This window comes from Vigna radiata, chromosome 4 (genome assembly GCF_000741045.1).
Source record: "Vigna radiata var. radiata cultivar VC1973A chromosome 4, Vradiata_ver6, whole genome shotgun sequence".
Classification (NCBI taxonomy): domain Eukaryota; kingdom Viridiplantae; phylum Streptophyta; class Magnoliopsida; order Fabales; family Fabaceae; genus Vigna; species Vigna radiata.
The window spans coordinates 16,497,521-16,513,682 of NC_028354.1; the positions used below are offsets into that span (position 1 = coordinate 16,497,521).

Here is a 16,162-nt window from a genome sequence, read left to right on the forward strand (position 1 = left end):
GATCCTAACTCAACTGCCTCCAAGAAAAACTCCTATAGGATGTAAGTGGGTCTACAAAACCAAATATAGATCTGATGGCAGTATTAAGAGGCACAAAGCCAGATTAGTGGCTAAGGGATACACCCAACAAGAAGGAATAGACTATCTTGATACCTTCTCACCCGTGGCAAAACTTACCACTGTTAGACTCCTAATTGCTCTTGCCGCCACTAACAATTGGTTCCTACATCAACTTGATGTTGATAATGCTTTTCTGCATGGTGATTTGAATGAAGAAGTCTATATGGAAGTACCACAAGGTCTTAATATCCACAAAGAAGGACAGGTTTGCAAGTTAACTAAATCCTTATATGGTTTGAAACAGGCTAATAGGCAATGGTTTGAAAAATTATCTTCATACCTAATTTCTGTTAATTACAATCAATCTAAATCTGATCACTCACTTTTCACTAAGAAAACAGCTACAGGTTTTACTGCTTTATTGGTATATGTGGATGACATTGTATTGGCAGGAAATTCTATGGAAGAAATTAACAGTATAAAGGATCTTTTACATAAAAGATTTCGGATCAAAGACCTTGGAGAACTTAAATATTTTCTTGGCCTTGAAGTTGCAAGGTCCAAGAAAGGAATTCATCTATGTTAAAGGAAGTATGCTTTGGACATACTCGAAGAAATTGGAATGCAGGGGTGCAAACCTTCTTCCACCCCTTTCCTGAAGGACATCAGCTCCTTGTACAAAGAAGACAACCATTTGGATGATCCTCAATCCTACAGAAGGCTAATAGGGAAGCTTCTATACCTTACAAACACCAGACCTGACTTATGCTTTACCATTAATCTCCTTAGTCAATTTATGCAATTTCCCACTAATTCTCATTATCAAGCTATTCAACATGTTCTCAGATATATCAAATCCTCACCATCTGAAAGATTATTTTTTGCAGCAGACTCCTCTAAACACTTAAAAGCCTTTAGCGACTCTGACTGGGCAACATGTCCTAATACTAGGAGATCCACCACAGGATTTTGCATTTTTCTTGGGTCTTCTCTCATCTCATGGAAATCTAAAAAGCAGAGGACTGTCTCCAGATCCTCCACTGAAGCTGAGTACAGGGCACTTGCAGCCACTGTGTGTGAAATTCAAATGGCTCCGTTATCTATTACAAGACCTTCAAACTGAAGAGTCAGGAGTTCCTGTTCTATACTGTGACAACAAATCTGCTCGTCACATAGCTCATAATCAGAGCTTTCACGAACGAACCAAGCATATTGAGCTTGATTGCCATGTTGTTCGTGAAAAAATTCAAGAGGGTCTTCTGCATCTTCTTCCAGTCTGATCCGACGAACAACTTGCTGACATCTTTACTAAGTTTCCGCACCGCATCAGATTTGGAACCATTGTACCCAAGCTTGGACTGATCGAAATTCACCGTCCAGCTTGAGGGGAGGGTATTGAGAACTTTACAGTTCTCTTAACTGTCCGAAGACAGTTATTTCATTTATTTTGTTTTCCGTTTTGTTCCCCTTAGAACTCTATATATAGAGTTCACCCCCTTTCCCTTTGTTGTAATCAGAATCTCAGAAACAGTATTATTGATGTTCAACATAATAAGAAAAGGTTACGTTTTTCATACCTGTTGTGCTCTGACCTTCGTTTTCGTCTTCTACGACTCCGGCAACCACCGTGCCTGAGTTCTTCCGACGACCACCGTCGGGTTTTCGTCTCCGTCGTCTCTCGCATCTCTCGCTCTGTTCTCTCTCTTCTTCTTTTGTTTTGTTTGGAATGCCACGAAGGCATTATCCCCTCAGATCATAACCACGTCTTTTGGGCTGAAGATGAAAGTGGGCCTCTGTGACTTAAGTGCACAGTGCTGGGCCATATCCAATAAAATTAACTAATTTTGTATAAATTAATTTTGTATAAAATTATAAAATGTATTTATTCACTAAACAAATGATATGAAAGAAATTTAAAGTATTTTATTATTTAATTATTATTACAGAGACTAAAGAATATTTTAAAATTGTAAAACAACTTTTTTGTACAAATTAGAGAAAATGTTTCGGTGAAGAATAGTTTAAGACTAACAATAGTTTTAGTCATACATACCTACCATCAGTTTTATGATTTTCAAAACAATAAAATGTCTTTATTAACTAAAGAAATAATATGAAAGAAAGTTAAAGTATTTTATTATTTAATTATTGTTACAGAGACTATAAAGACTTGAAAGAATATTTTAAAATTGTAAAACAACTTTTATGTACAAATTAGAGAAAATATGTGAAGAGAGTTTCTACTTTAAAAAATAGTTTAAGACTAACAATAGTTTTAAAGTGATATTTAATTATTTTATTAATAAAATTAAAATTATATATAGATTTTTAAATTAATTTTTATTTTGTGAAATTAACTAATTTTGTATAAAGTTGGTTATATAATTAAAATTATATAACCAACCTTATATGCTCCCAATCTAAATAAAACATAAACAAAGTAACCACATATCAACTCAAATTTTTCCAACTTCATGGTTGTTGCTCATGGAAAAATAAGAAACCACCACTATAACATAAGTGAGAAGCATAATACAAATAGGTGGGTAAAAACGTTGTAATTTTTGCACAACATTTCCTTAACGTGAATCTTTGAAGGTTCTCACATCAACCTACTTCATGAACTGCTAATCTACCACTCAGGTCATTAATGGTACCATTTATGAGCATGAACTGCTAATTTACCACTCAGGTCATTAATGGTACCATTTATGAGCAGAAACCGAATTTTTGCTTAACACTAGAAATCTGAAATGCACTTCAAATCAGAAGTAACTTCTGTAATATGTTTAGTTTTTTCAAAACTTTATGTTCCACAAAATTTCAAATATTATGTTCTTATATTAAATTTAAAGATCATTAAATCAAGAATGTAAAACAAAAAGAATCGAATAAACTGGAGAATTGTGGCAATGCATCAATCAATTAGAAAAGATCAAAGTTGTCCTCTACAATCCGTTTCATAGTTTTAAGATTAAATTGCATCTTTAACAAAAATCCAAAAAATATGTTATTACATTCAAATTGAAGATCGTTGAATAAAAAATGTAATGAAAAAATAATTAACTTGTTTAAATAATTATGGATAAATTTATGCATCAAACAAGTAGCAAAGGTCAAAGTTGTTTTATGCAATTTGTCTAATCTTTGTTACTTGTTTGATGCATAAAATTCTCCACAGTTATCCAATTGAGTTAATTATTTTTTTGTTACCTATTTAGTTCAATGATCTTCAATTTGAATGTAAGAATATTTTTTTTTTGTTGCTTTGTGGAAGATGGAGTTTAATCTCAAAAACACGAAACATATTGTAGAGGAGAACTTTTACTTTTGCTGATTGGTTGATGCATGACTTTTGCACAGTTATCCAATTTGGTTGATTATTTTTAAATTGAATATAAGAACATATTTTTTGAAATTTTGTGGAAGGTGCATCAATCAATCATGAATTTAAATTGAATATAAGAACATATTTTTTGGAAGACACATCAATCAATCATGAATTTAAATTGAACATTACAAAAGTGCTAACTTCTGATTTTAAGTGCATTTTAGATTTCTAATGTTAAGCAAAAATGCGATTTTTGCTTATAAATGGTATCATTGATGACCTGAGTGGTAGATTAGCAGTTGATGGAGTCGATTGATGTGAGAACCTTCAAAGATTAACGTTAAGCAAAAGTTGTGCAAAAAGTATAATGTAGCTATCCACTTATTTGTGTTATGCTACCCACTTATGTTCCAATGGTGGTTTTTTATTTTTCCATGAGAAACCGCCATGAAATTCGAACATTTTGAGTTCGTATGTGGTTACTTTTATTGAAAATATAATGACTTAGTTTCAACACCAAGTGGGGGGGAGGGGTGAATTGGTGAAGTTAAAAAATCAGAGTATTTTCAAAATATTTTTCGTAAAAATGAGAACTTTCAAAAATTTCTTGAAACTCAAGGAAAAAGATAAATCAAGTGCAGTAGAAAATAGTTGACTGTGCAAAATATAAAGTCGACTTGAAATTTAAAGAGTTATAGAAGATTCAAACGCAGTTTTTATACTAGTTCGACCAAATTGCCTACATCCAGTGTCCTTCATGTACCTGGAAGTAAATGCACTATAATGGTCAAGGTTTCTATAGAGACCTCCACGTCAAAATATAAAACACTTCTCTAACCTCTAACCAAAATATAGGCATAGAACACCCAAAGAACAACAAGATATCCCCTCTCCTGCAGTCTTTGACAACTTTGAACAATCCTCAAAGTTTCTCACAATGCAACACGTCCTCTTGCTGTAATCACAACAGGGCAGCCACAATCTTCACAAGATGGAAAGAGGTATTTGATCACATATGAAACACCTTCAGTGCAGAATGATCAAACAGTCTATGTGCACACCAATACTTGCTTGTCAAGCAACTCTCAAAGAATGATCACCATCGTCTTCTTAATGAGTTCTTGGAGCTTTTCACTTTCTAGCAGAGATCGTGATCTAAAACAATTCAATGAAAATGTTAGAATTACCAAAAGTCTCTGTAGAATACAGAATCATGTCTATATATATATATATATATATTTTTGTTCAATAGACATTCCCAAAGTTGACTATGCTACTAATACAGTCGAATATAGCCAGAAAACTATAACATTTAGTAGCATTCAGACCAACTAAATTGATTGCACATTTAATTCAATTGACTAACAATTAATGATTGGTCAAAGAAAAAAAATATAGTCATTATACTTCACAAGCATCAACAAATATTCAAAACATAACTAACTAAGTCGAGTAGCTTTCGCATACAATCGACTTTGACATTTCAATCTAGTTTTGAAAATCTTTCTTTGCAAAAATACTCACAGCACTGTTTTAGAAAATCTGTGCAAAGTCACGAGTTTTAATCGACTTACTTCATAATGAAATTGACTTAAGACTTGCAGTTTTGGCACATAATATAAGTTCAATCAAAGTACATGTGGTTTTCTTTTCTAAATCATATGTTATGCAAGCACAGATCATATCTCATGTAGAACGCAGTGAATATACACACATAGACAGAACTAACACAAACATGTTCTCAAGAAATAATTCATAGTAAAGTAAAGAACATGTAACACATATGAACATGTAACAACACATGTTGTTATTAATAATGTGTTGTCATTATAAAAAACCAGAAGCTATCTGATACTGTAAGGTTTAGCTAAACCAGTGCTTCCCTTATCAACAATCTCCCCCTTTTTTGATGATGCACAACCATGATTAATATCAACCATGTTTGTACAACATATTAGTCAAATTGTATCATATTAAACAAATATATCCATCAATTTGAATCAAAATGTATTAGAGCAAATGTAAAAACATATCTTGTTTCAATCTTAATCAGAGCAAACATAATGTATCAGATATCAGAGCTTATAAGTGCAAATCAGATAGAATAAGCAGTGTATCAGATCAATATCGCAAAGTAATCTCCCGAATGTATATCAGATCATAAGAGCAAAAAAAAAAAAATAATAGAACACTTGATATTATTCTCCCCCTTTGTGTATTAGCAAAAAAACGTACGCTATATGAAAATGATATATGTAGTAAAGCAATCTAAACAGAGATGCATCAATAGAAACATTTAAATCAATCAACGATGCTCCCCCTGTCACAAATATTCACATGATAAAGAAATAATCTCCCCCTAAAGTGTAGGCATGTGAAATATCTAACCTATCATGCAATGCTCCCGTTCCCATTATGCACGTTTTATAATCAAAACCCAAATGCACAATGCAGTTATCAAAGATTTCGCAGCATATAAAAGCATGTGACAAAATGTATCAAAAGATTTGAAACAAAACAATTAAGCATAGATACAATCAATCAACAATCTCAATAATCTCTCAAGATTAACTTCAATTAATCACAAAGCAAAGATATATTGAAAGAAAAACAGTATATGAAATGAGATCAGTAAATCAAATAACAAAATTTCAGTAAATGGAATTTATAACCCTGTTAAATCAATAATCAATTGTTTTCCATTGACAATCAATTTCCTTTCTCCATTGAGTAGTATATCCAGAAGTTTATCCCGAAGCAATGCTCCTACAAAACCTTTCAAGATCTTTTGTAGATCAAGCAATTTAGAATCATAGTAATGCAAGAATTTATACAAAAATAAATTGAGTATGCAGAAGAATTAATGTAACAGTAAACACATGTATAATCAACTTTATTCAACACAGAGTCAACTTTAAACAAAGTCTAATAAAATTTACACTTAACCATGTTTTAAGTTTTCTAATTTATGCACTATCAACGCCACCACTCTTATCTCAGTACATCCCAAACTTGTTTCTACAAAAAGATTCACATACTAGATATTGAAGTAATAATTAAGAAAAATAAGTTTAAAAACAACATTGATGAAATCAGGAATGTTCAAGCCATTGGAGAAATGGCTGGTGGCTTTTCCTGTTAGGTAGTCAATGCCATAAGGAGGAGCATCAGCTCCACCTATAGTTGACAAATAATTGTTGTTGCCATTATCTACAAGCGAGTCCCCAAACACTAGACTATAACCAATATCTAAACATTGACATTAGGCTATGATCAATTCCACCTTCAAACTAAAATATCTAGTACAAATTTCAATAACACTATAGTCATACATTTAAGTTCACCTTTGGGTGACACTTAAACTGATAGGTAATCATTTAAGTCATTCATTTAAGTTCACCTTTAGGTGATTCTTAAACTGACAAAATCCATACAATAAAAATACTAAAATAAATATATTTTAATAAACAACCAATCATACTTAAATCTACATGTATGCTATCTTTGGATAAACAAATATATTTATTAATTATGTGAAATGTCTCATTTTAATGTCATCAATTATAAACAATGGTTTACCTTTGGGTAATCCATAACATCCTCATAATAATGACTTTCAATTAATCCAAAAACTAATTAATATATATTCATAATTTAACATCTTTATATTATAAATAATTTTCATAATACTTCATAGATCACATTAGGGTACAAATTGTAAATACACACTCCAATGAAATATCAAAATAATGCATCTACATTCTCTCGAAACATTGTTTTTGCATTCAAAACACCATAACATGAGAATTTAAAAAAAAAAAAAAAAAGCAGCAGAATTACCAAAACTTTTAATTTTGATTAGAATTGTAACTCACCCAAAATTTAACTTAATTGAATTTTCTTCATCCAAATGAAATAAAAAATTACATATAATTCATAAAACAAAACATCATATCATATCATGCATGTAAGTAGATGCTGCACTTTTCAAATTAAAAGCATTTGTAATCGTGAAACTTTTAATTCATCTGCATTCCAACCACCTAATGTAACTTTCACTTTCAATTCACAAAATAATTTCCATTCAATGCACAGTAACAATAAAACATGCTTATATTTACAATGTGCATGCAACAATAAAGTTGCTTTACTCGGACAACCAAAATAAAATCCTATATAGGGAATTGAATTTTCATTCATGTCAATAAAAAAAAATTAATAGCATAAGTAGTAAAATTAAACATTTGAAAAAAATTAAAATCCCTAAATTTTATAATTCAAAAAATTAGGGTTTCTATAATTGAGAAAATTACCATTCATGAATAATCATAAAATCCAGAACCTGCCTCTAATACCACTTGTAAGTAATTTCTATAGTTTCAATTACATGAAAATACAAGATCTTGAATTTCATGATTCTCACTTCTCACACACATAGTAGAAAAGAACTTACTTAGATCCATTGTATAGTTCTCTCCTTTCAATTGTTCTCCCTTCTCTTACTTCTCTCATAATAGAAATTATCAAGGATTTCACTTTCTCTCAAAAAACATTGCTTTTCTACCTTTCTGAGAGTGTAACCTTTTTCTCTCCCTTTTTCGAAACATATCGTGTCAACGGAAGTAAAACATGTTCCTTTTTATGATATTTTACCAACTTTAATAAAATATCAAAATGCCCTTTATTGAAGTGAGAAGAGATAGGTTAATTTTAATAAATCTAAAATAATCCTTATAACTTTAATACATTTAAATTCTAATAATTCGTCACATTAGAATCTTTACATCAAAGTTGTTTTTTAAATTACATGAACCAATTATAATTTGACAATATATATATATATATATATATATATATATATATGATATTAAAAATAATTATTATTCATATGTAATCAATGTGGTATTTTTTTCAAAACAAATGGATAATACCAACATATATGAGTTTATTTGTTATCTTTATTGAACAATATGATAGTTCGATCAACTACAAATTGGACGGTCAACCATTATTCGAATCATTCAACGAGCCACCAGTAAAACCGATCAACTTGGAAGCAAACTGGTCAATCAGGAGCCAACACAATCAATCTTAATGTTGATAAACTTAGATGTAAAGTGTAATTGTCCATAATTGAGTTGTGATTAGGTCAGTGTTAATCAATAACTCACTCAAAAATCTATAATACAAGTTTAAGGTAAGGAAATACATGATTTGTATTTATTGTGTTGTTAATATCTAAACTGCCAATGTTAAGTTGACTTTGATATTAGAGTGTCTTTTGCAGGTCTTCTGAATGGTTTGGACAAGCAGTTGCATTAGAACTTAGATTTCAGGACAACTTTCAAACTCCAGACAATTCACCAAACCTTTGACCGTTCACCTCGAACCTACATCCCGAAACATTTACCAATACATAAATTAACAAAACTCACTCATCAAATACAAATATTGTGTAAAAATAAGGCTTAATTACTTGTTTCAATTGTGTTTCAATTTTTGAAAAAAGTACCCCAATTAGGTCTTTTTAAAAAAAGAAATTACTAACAATAACATGTTACTTGTTAATATGTGGTTTGTTTAATTTTTTTAATTTAATTTTTTTTTGTAAATATTTTTTTGTCTGTGTCAGATATCTAGTGTGACATGCAACACTATCAATACCACTTAGGAAGGTAATGTGACATGTGAGTGTCAAATGCCATTATTTTGATTTCAATTCAATTTAGTTTTTATATAGTTTCATTGATTCAATTTAGTCTCATTTAGTTTTTAAACGGAGCAATATTGTTCTTCTTCAAGTTTACACATAATTTATTATTTCTATAAATATTATACCAATATTTTGTTTATTAAAAATAACCTTTTAACATAATATATTATTGCATATTATTAATCCATGTTTTGTTAATCCATGTTTTCTTTTATAAGATTAAAACTAATTAAGTATAAATATTTAAAAAAAAAACATTTAAAACTAATACATTATTAATCCACTTTTTTATAAAAATAATTAATTAATAACATTTATACAAATAATCAATTTGGTTTTCATTTAATTGGGACCAAATTTAATACTAATATTTATATTAAAATTTATTGAAAAACACAATTAACAAAATATAGGTTAATAATATAATATGTTAAAAAGTCAATTTTAATAAAAAAATATGAGTATAACATTTTTACAAATAATAAATTTGGCTTCAATTTGAAGATGAACTGTATTGCTATATTTTGAAAAAAAAATGAGATTAAATTAAATAAAAGAGACATATATATAAGAATTAAATTGAAATCAAGACAATAATCATGTTTGACATTTGGACAACAAAAACTTTTGCAAGTAACTCTTTTTTAAATGATCGAATTGAGATATTTTTTTAAAAATTAAAACACAATTGAAACAAAAAGTTAAATAGAAACCTTCGAAGGAGAATGAGAATCAAATGAGTAATTAAACTTAAAAATAAAATTTATACAATTTAATAATGGATAATGATATTTAGACAACATTTGAACATTGATTACGTGTCAATCTGTGATTGGTCAAAAATTACTCCACAATAATGTTTATGATTATTATTATTGATTGTGAAGTAATTTTTGACCAATCACAGATTGACACGTAATCAATGTTCAAATGTTGTTAAAAAATATTGTCTAAATATCATTAGGTTTAATACCTATTTTGGTCCCTTCTTTGGGAGGGTTTGTTCAAAGTGGTCCCTTCTTTTTTCAAAAGTTCACTTAAGTCCTACCTTTTGCAAAAACTGTTCAAAGTGGTCCCTCCTTTTTTCAAAAGTTCACTTAAGTCCTACCTTTTGCAAAAACTGTTCAAAGTGGTCCTTTTTGCTAACGGCGTTAACTTTCTTAACGACACACTTTGAACAGTTTGAACAGTTTGCTGAGGTGTAACGTTTTGGCTGTTAGCAAAAAGGTGGGAAAGGTAGGACCACTTTGGCAGCTGTGTCGTTAAGAAAGTTAACGCCGTTAGCAAAAAGGACCACTTTGAACAGTTTTTACAAAAAGTAGGACTTAAGTGAACTTTTGAAAAAAGGAGGGACCACTTTGAACAGTTTTTGCAAAATGTAAGACTTAAGTGAACTTTTGAAAAAAGGAGGGACCACTTTGAACAAACCCTCCCAAAGGAGGGACCAAAATAGGTATTAAACCATATCATTATCCTTTAATAATTGACATAAGAAAATGTCACTTCATGCTTCTTTTACATTTCGAACTCATATTATCGAGTTAATTTCTCACCTCAATTTTTTTTTTAAATTTAACCAAAGGAAATTACATATTTCTTATCATTAATTCCATTTGATGATTAATATTAACTTTTTAGTAAGTATACCAAACTGTGCAAATGATAATTTAGAAAGTTCAGTGTGTATTTTTACTAAATCAGACTAATAATAAAAATATTGTTTGGTTCAAATTTAGCAATAATGATGATTAAATTCAATGCCTTAAAACTACTAAATTAAACTTAAGTTAATCGATAAGAGCAAAGATTCACTAGAGTTGGAATTCATGAACTTAACTCAATGCAAAGACTCTAAATATATATATATATATATATCTAACATGACCTAACAACATTTACACACAAGCTAACTAATTATAATTCCTTAGACATGTTATAATCTAAATGTCAAAATACTTATCCTTTAGTTATTTTTACACAAGATTTGCATTAAGAATAAGCCTTTAAAATGATTAAGAGATTATAATCTATGTCTACAATCAAACATTTAAGTTGTTAAGTCATTATTAAGTTCTAAAGCATTTTCCAATGTTAGATACCAAATAATAACATATAATTAATCATGTGTATGAAGCACAAGAAGAGAAACCAGAGATAAAATTATATTTCATAAGAGAAAACTACATTAAGTTGAAATACATTACATGCAATCTCAATAAATATAAGGCTTAGAGTGGAAAAGTGTGATGTCTTATGGAAAATTGCAGTTTAGTAAGGTCTTTCTTTCTTTCTTCCTTTTGGTTTCCTATGATCATTTCTGCTTTACAATTTGAATTAAATAATGTCTCTTTTTTGAAGTGATTTCATATCAGTGACATCATACCCTTTTTCTTTTTAAAGTAGGACATGCTTTTCTACAAATGTGATGTGTGATAAGACTTCACTTTTATGTAAAAAAGTTTGGGGTTGTTCTTATCGTTGCGTTGCATAGTATACTCTATAACAGAATTACTCACTAATTTATAAGATGAACCAACAACACAACTTTTAGATAAAATATTTTTCCTTTAAGAAACTCAATTTGAAAATGTAGTCAAGTGGCAAATGCACACTACTTCCTAAATCTCCTTTATAAGCATCTTCTAGCTTCAACCTTTATCCTCACCAAAATACATCTTCCTCTTACAAAAATATACATTTTCTTACTACATTCTTGATCCTAAAAATCCACTTATACTTGAACCATGCAATCCATCAAGATTCTAGCCTGCTGGAGGATTCTTTACTGGTTTATTCTGGTTTTTGTAACACAACTTGCTTCTTTCTCCCAAATCCTTTACTTGGCTTCTATTGCTATCTCAGTCACTATTGTTGATGAAGCTGTAGCAGAGAACAGTGAAGCCAATGCACTGCTAAAGTGGAAACAAAGCCTTCACACATCCAGCCAAGATATCTTGTCAACATGGAAAGGTGTTACACCATGCAAATGGGAAGGAATTCATTGTAACAATTCCAAGTCCATCTCCACCATAGATCTTGCAAATTATGGTCTCATAGGTACCCTTAACACCCTCAACTTCTCAGCTTTCCCTAACCTACTCATCCTAAATATCTATAACAACTTCTTTTATGGGACCATTCCACCACAAATTGGTAACATGTCCAGAGTAAATGTTTTGAATCTTTCTACAAATCATTTCATTGGTTCCATCCCTCAACAAGTGTGGACACTAAAGAGTTTACAACGCCTTGATCTGTACCAATGTCAACTAAGTGGGGAGATTCCTAATTACATAGCAAACTTGTCCAACTTGACATATCTAGATTTAGGCATAAACAGTTTTTCTGGCCATATTCCACCAGAGATTGGGAACTTGCACAAGTTGGAGTATCTAGCTATTAGAGAAAATCAACTTCTCGGTTCCATTCCTCAAGAAATTGGAATGTTGACAAAGCTTGGGTCAATGGATTTGTCAGAAAATTCTCTCTGTGGTACTATCCCTGAAACAATAGGTAACATGAGCAGTTTAAGTCAACTTTACATTTCTAACAACTCCCACCTACATGGGCCAATCCCATCGTCCTTATGGAACATGTCCAAGTTGACAGTGCTCAACCTTTATGGCAATAACCATTCTGGATCAATCCCTGCTTCCATAGAAAATTTGGGAAATTTAGATAAACTTGGACTTGATCAAAACCAACTTTCTGGTCCCATTCCTTCCACAGTTGGAAAGTTGACCAAGCTTACCAATTTGTTTTTAAGCTTCAATAATTTTTCTGGACCAATTCCTCCCTCTATAGGAAATTTGATCAATTTGGAAATGCTTGGTCTCGAAAGCAACAATCTCTCAGGAACAATTCCTGCCACAATTCAAAATTTGAAAAGGCTCACCTACTTAGCATTGGCCGACAACAAACTTAATGGCAGTATTTCACAAGTCTTGAATAACAATAATAAATGGCTTTCCGTGTTACTTGATGGGAATGATTTCACAGGCCATTTACCACCTCAAATTTGCTCTGCTGAGTCCCTAGATGCCCTTATTGCTCACAACAACCGTTTCACCGGTCCAGTGCCAGTAAGCTTGAAGAACTGTGCTAGTGTTACTAGACTCCGGTTGGAAGGGAACCAATTGGAAGGAGATATATCACAAGATTTTGGTGTATATCCAAATTTGGAATACATTGATTTGAGCGACAACAAGTTTTACGGCCAAATTTCATCAAACTGGGGTAAGTGTCCTAATCTTGATACCCTAAAGATATCCAACAATAACATTTCTGGTGGTATACCAGTCGAACTTGCGGAGGCAACCAAACTTGGCAAGCTTCACCTTTCTTCTAACCACTTGAAGGGAAAGATTCCAAAGGAATTAGGCAATATGAAATCTCTAATTGAACTCAAGATTAGCAACAACTATCTTTCTGGAGACATTCCCAAGGAAATTGGATCACTGCAAATTCTTGAAGAATTGGATCTTGGAGATAACCAGTTGAGTGGAAAAATACCAGCAGAAGTTGTAGAGTTGCCAAAGTTGCGAAAGTTGACCTTGAGCAATAATAAAATAAACGGAAATATTCCCTTAGAGTTTCGCCAACTTCAGCCTCTTGAATACCTTGATCTTAGTGGGAATTTGTTGACTGGAACAATACCAAGGCAACTTGGAGCGGTGATCAAACTGAACTGTTTGAATCTCTCTCGCAACAATCTTTCTGGAAGTATTCCATCCAGTTTTGAGGGCATGTCAAATTTGATTTCTGTCAACATATCATACAATCAGTTAGAAGGGCCACTTCCCAAAAATGGAGCCTTTCTTAATGCTTCAATTGAATCATTGAAAAATAACACAGGTTTGTGTGGGAACTTCACTGGGTTGATGCTTTGCCCAGCCAACCGCAATGAAACGAAGCACAAGGACATTCTTCTGATATTACTTCTCATGTTGGGTGCTCTTGCATTAATATTGTGTGGGGTGGGTGTTTCAATGTATATTCTTTGTCGAAAAGCAAGGAAGAAAAAAGCCCAAGCTAAAGGAAAAGAAGTATCAGAAAATGCATTGTCTCGAGAAGTGTTTTCCGTTTGGAGTCGTGATGGAAAAGTTATGTTTGAAACTATCATTGAAGCTACCCACAATTTTAATGAAGAATATCTCATAGGTGTTGGAGGACAGGGAAATGTTTACAGGGCTGAGTTCCCTTCAGGTGAGGTCTATGCGGTGAAGAAACTTCATCAAGAAACAGATGGAGAGAAGCCTAATTTTAAAGCTTTTGAGAATGAAATTCAAGCTTTGACCGAAATCAGGCACCGTAATATTGTAAAGCTCTGCGGGTTTTGCTCACATCCACGATTCACATTTTTGGTTTATAAGTTCATGGAAGGGGGTAGCTTGGATCAAACCCTAAGCAATGAGAAAAAAGCATCTGAATTTGATTGGGAAAAGAGGGTGAATGTTGTGAAAGGTGTGGCAAATGCTTTATCCTACATGCATCATGATTGCTCACCTCCAATAATCCATCGTGACATATCGAGCAAGAATGTTCTTCTTGATTCACAGTACGAAGCTCGTGTCACTGATTTTGGAACAGCTAAGATTCTAAAGCCTGGTTGTTCTTGGACGACGTTTGAAGGCACATTAGGGTATGCAGCTCCAGGTTAGACACCACCTTTTCTGATTCTTAGAAATATTGATGGAAATTATTTTTCAATTAATTTACACCATTTTATGTTCAAATACTGTTTATCACTTGAAAAGGTATTGGATTGATCGATCCCAAGGCAAGAACTAGTATGTGCCAACCAAAACCTTTCAGAAAATTAAGTCAGCGAAGTTGCATGCAGCTTATACAAAATGTTATGCATCTGTTCATGCTTAACACAATTTTAATTTATTGTAGAGTTTGCCCAAACTATGGAAGTGACTGAGAAATGTGATGTATTCAGTTTTGGTGTGCTTTGCCTAGAAATCATCATGGGGAAACATCCGGGGGATCTCGTTTCTTCGTTGTTATCTTCATCTTCAGCAGCAATAACTCATAATTTGCTACTACTGGATGTGCTAGACCAAAGGCCTCCTCATCCTCTTAAATCAGTTGTCGGGGATGTCATTTTGGTTTCAAGCTTGGCATTTTCTTGCTTGAGTGAAAATCCAAGTTCTCGCCCAACAATGGCTGAAGTCTCCAAAATGTTAATGATGGGGAAATCCTCATTACCAGCTCAGTTACCCATGATTAGACTTGGACAACTCCTCTAATGCAATATTGAACAACAACGGATTTCTGCTTTTCTTGTTTTCTTCGTTGTACACCATATGTCCTTTATCTTAGGTTGTAAGCTATGTTTGTTTTGTCATCAAAGTAAGTCATGTATAAGTTACTAGAGAAGCTAGATTATCTGGTTCATATAATAAGGGGTTGGATAATGATTTGCAGTAATCACCTTGTCACAAAACTTTATGCGATATGGGTTGTGGAACCGATCATGCATTTGTACAATTTATTGGTTTGAATAAAAATTAATCTAGGAATTAACTAACCAATGGTTTGAATAAGGGATTAGCATAATTCTTCTACAAGTAACCAATGGCTAATATGTTTGAAGATAAAGCGCTGCAAACCAATGACAAAAAATGGTGAGCCAAAGGTGCCTGCAAAAGAAGGTCCTGCTTATATTAACATGAGCTTCATTTTGTGAATGTAGAAGAACATTCATTCCCCACTCAAATGCTGTTATATTGTGTCATTGCTTTGCATTTCATCCAAGCTACCTGTTCCAACAACTCATAAACCATAAATGAGAACAATATGAGAAAAATCCGAGCTTTGTGTTACGGTGTCTGATTTCAGTCAAAGCTCGAATTTCATTTGCTTCCAAGTGAAATTTCTTTACTGCATAATGGCCTGTAGACATCTCAACCTTACGAAAAGGTCCTTGCCCTATGACTGCAATGATATATTGGAAATTGATTTTACCATTTTCAGAATGTGTTCTCTTTAGTAAGACAGACTCTTCACAAAAACTGACGTCGGCTGTCGCGAATAAAATAGTTAGCTAAAAT

General features: G+C 32.0%; 2 protein-coding genes across 2 annotated transcripts; both read left to right on the plus strand.

Moving 5' to 3' along the window:
* The first annotated feature begins 682 nt into the window (after positions 1-682).
* Positions 683-1,183, plus strand: LOC106758439 (uncharacterized mitochondrial protein AtMg00810-like). The gene has a single exon (XM_014641363.1). It carries the CDS (start codon positions 683-685, stop codon positions 1,181-1,183), a length of 501 nt encoding a protein of 166 aa, XP_014496849.1.
* A 10,579-nt stretch (positions 1,184-11,762) lies between these two features.
* On the plus strand, positions 11,763-15,866 carry LOC106758829 (MDIS1-interacting receptor like kinase 2). Its single transcript, XM_014641822.2, has 2 exons — positions 11,763-14,759; positions 15,003-15,866. The coding sequence occupies exons 1-2, from the start codon at positions 11,849-11,851 to the stop codon at positions 15,356-15,358; spliced, it is 3,267 nt and encodes a 1,088-aa protein (XP_014497308.1). The 5' UTR covers positions 11,763-11,848; the 3' UTR covers positions 15,359-15,866.
* The last annotated feature ends 296 nt before the right edge of the window (positions 15,867-16,162 follow it).

Coding starts and splice junctions, on each gene's coding strand:
- LOC106758439 (XM_014641363.1), top strand. CDS start 683: ATGCAGGGGTGCAAACCTTCTTCCACCCCTTTCCTGAAGGACATCAGC.
- LOC106758829 (XM_014641822.2), top strand. CDS start 11,849: ATGCAATCCATCAAGATTCTAGCCTGCTGGAGGATTCTTTACTGGTTT. Junction 14,760..15,002: donor ATTAGGGTATGCAGCTCCAG/GTTAGACACCAC, acceptor AATTTATTGTAG/AGTTTGCCCAAACTATGGAA.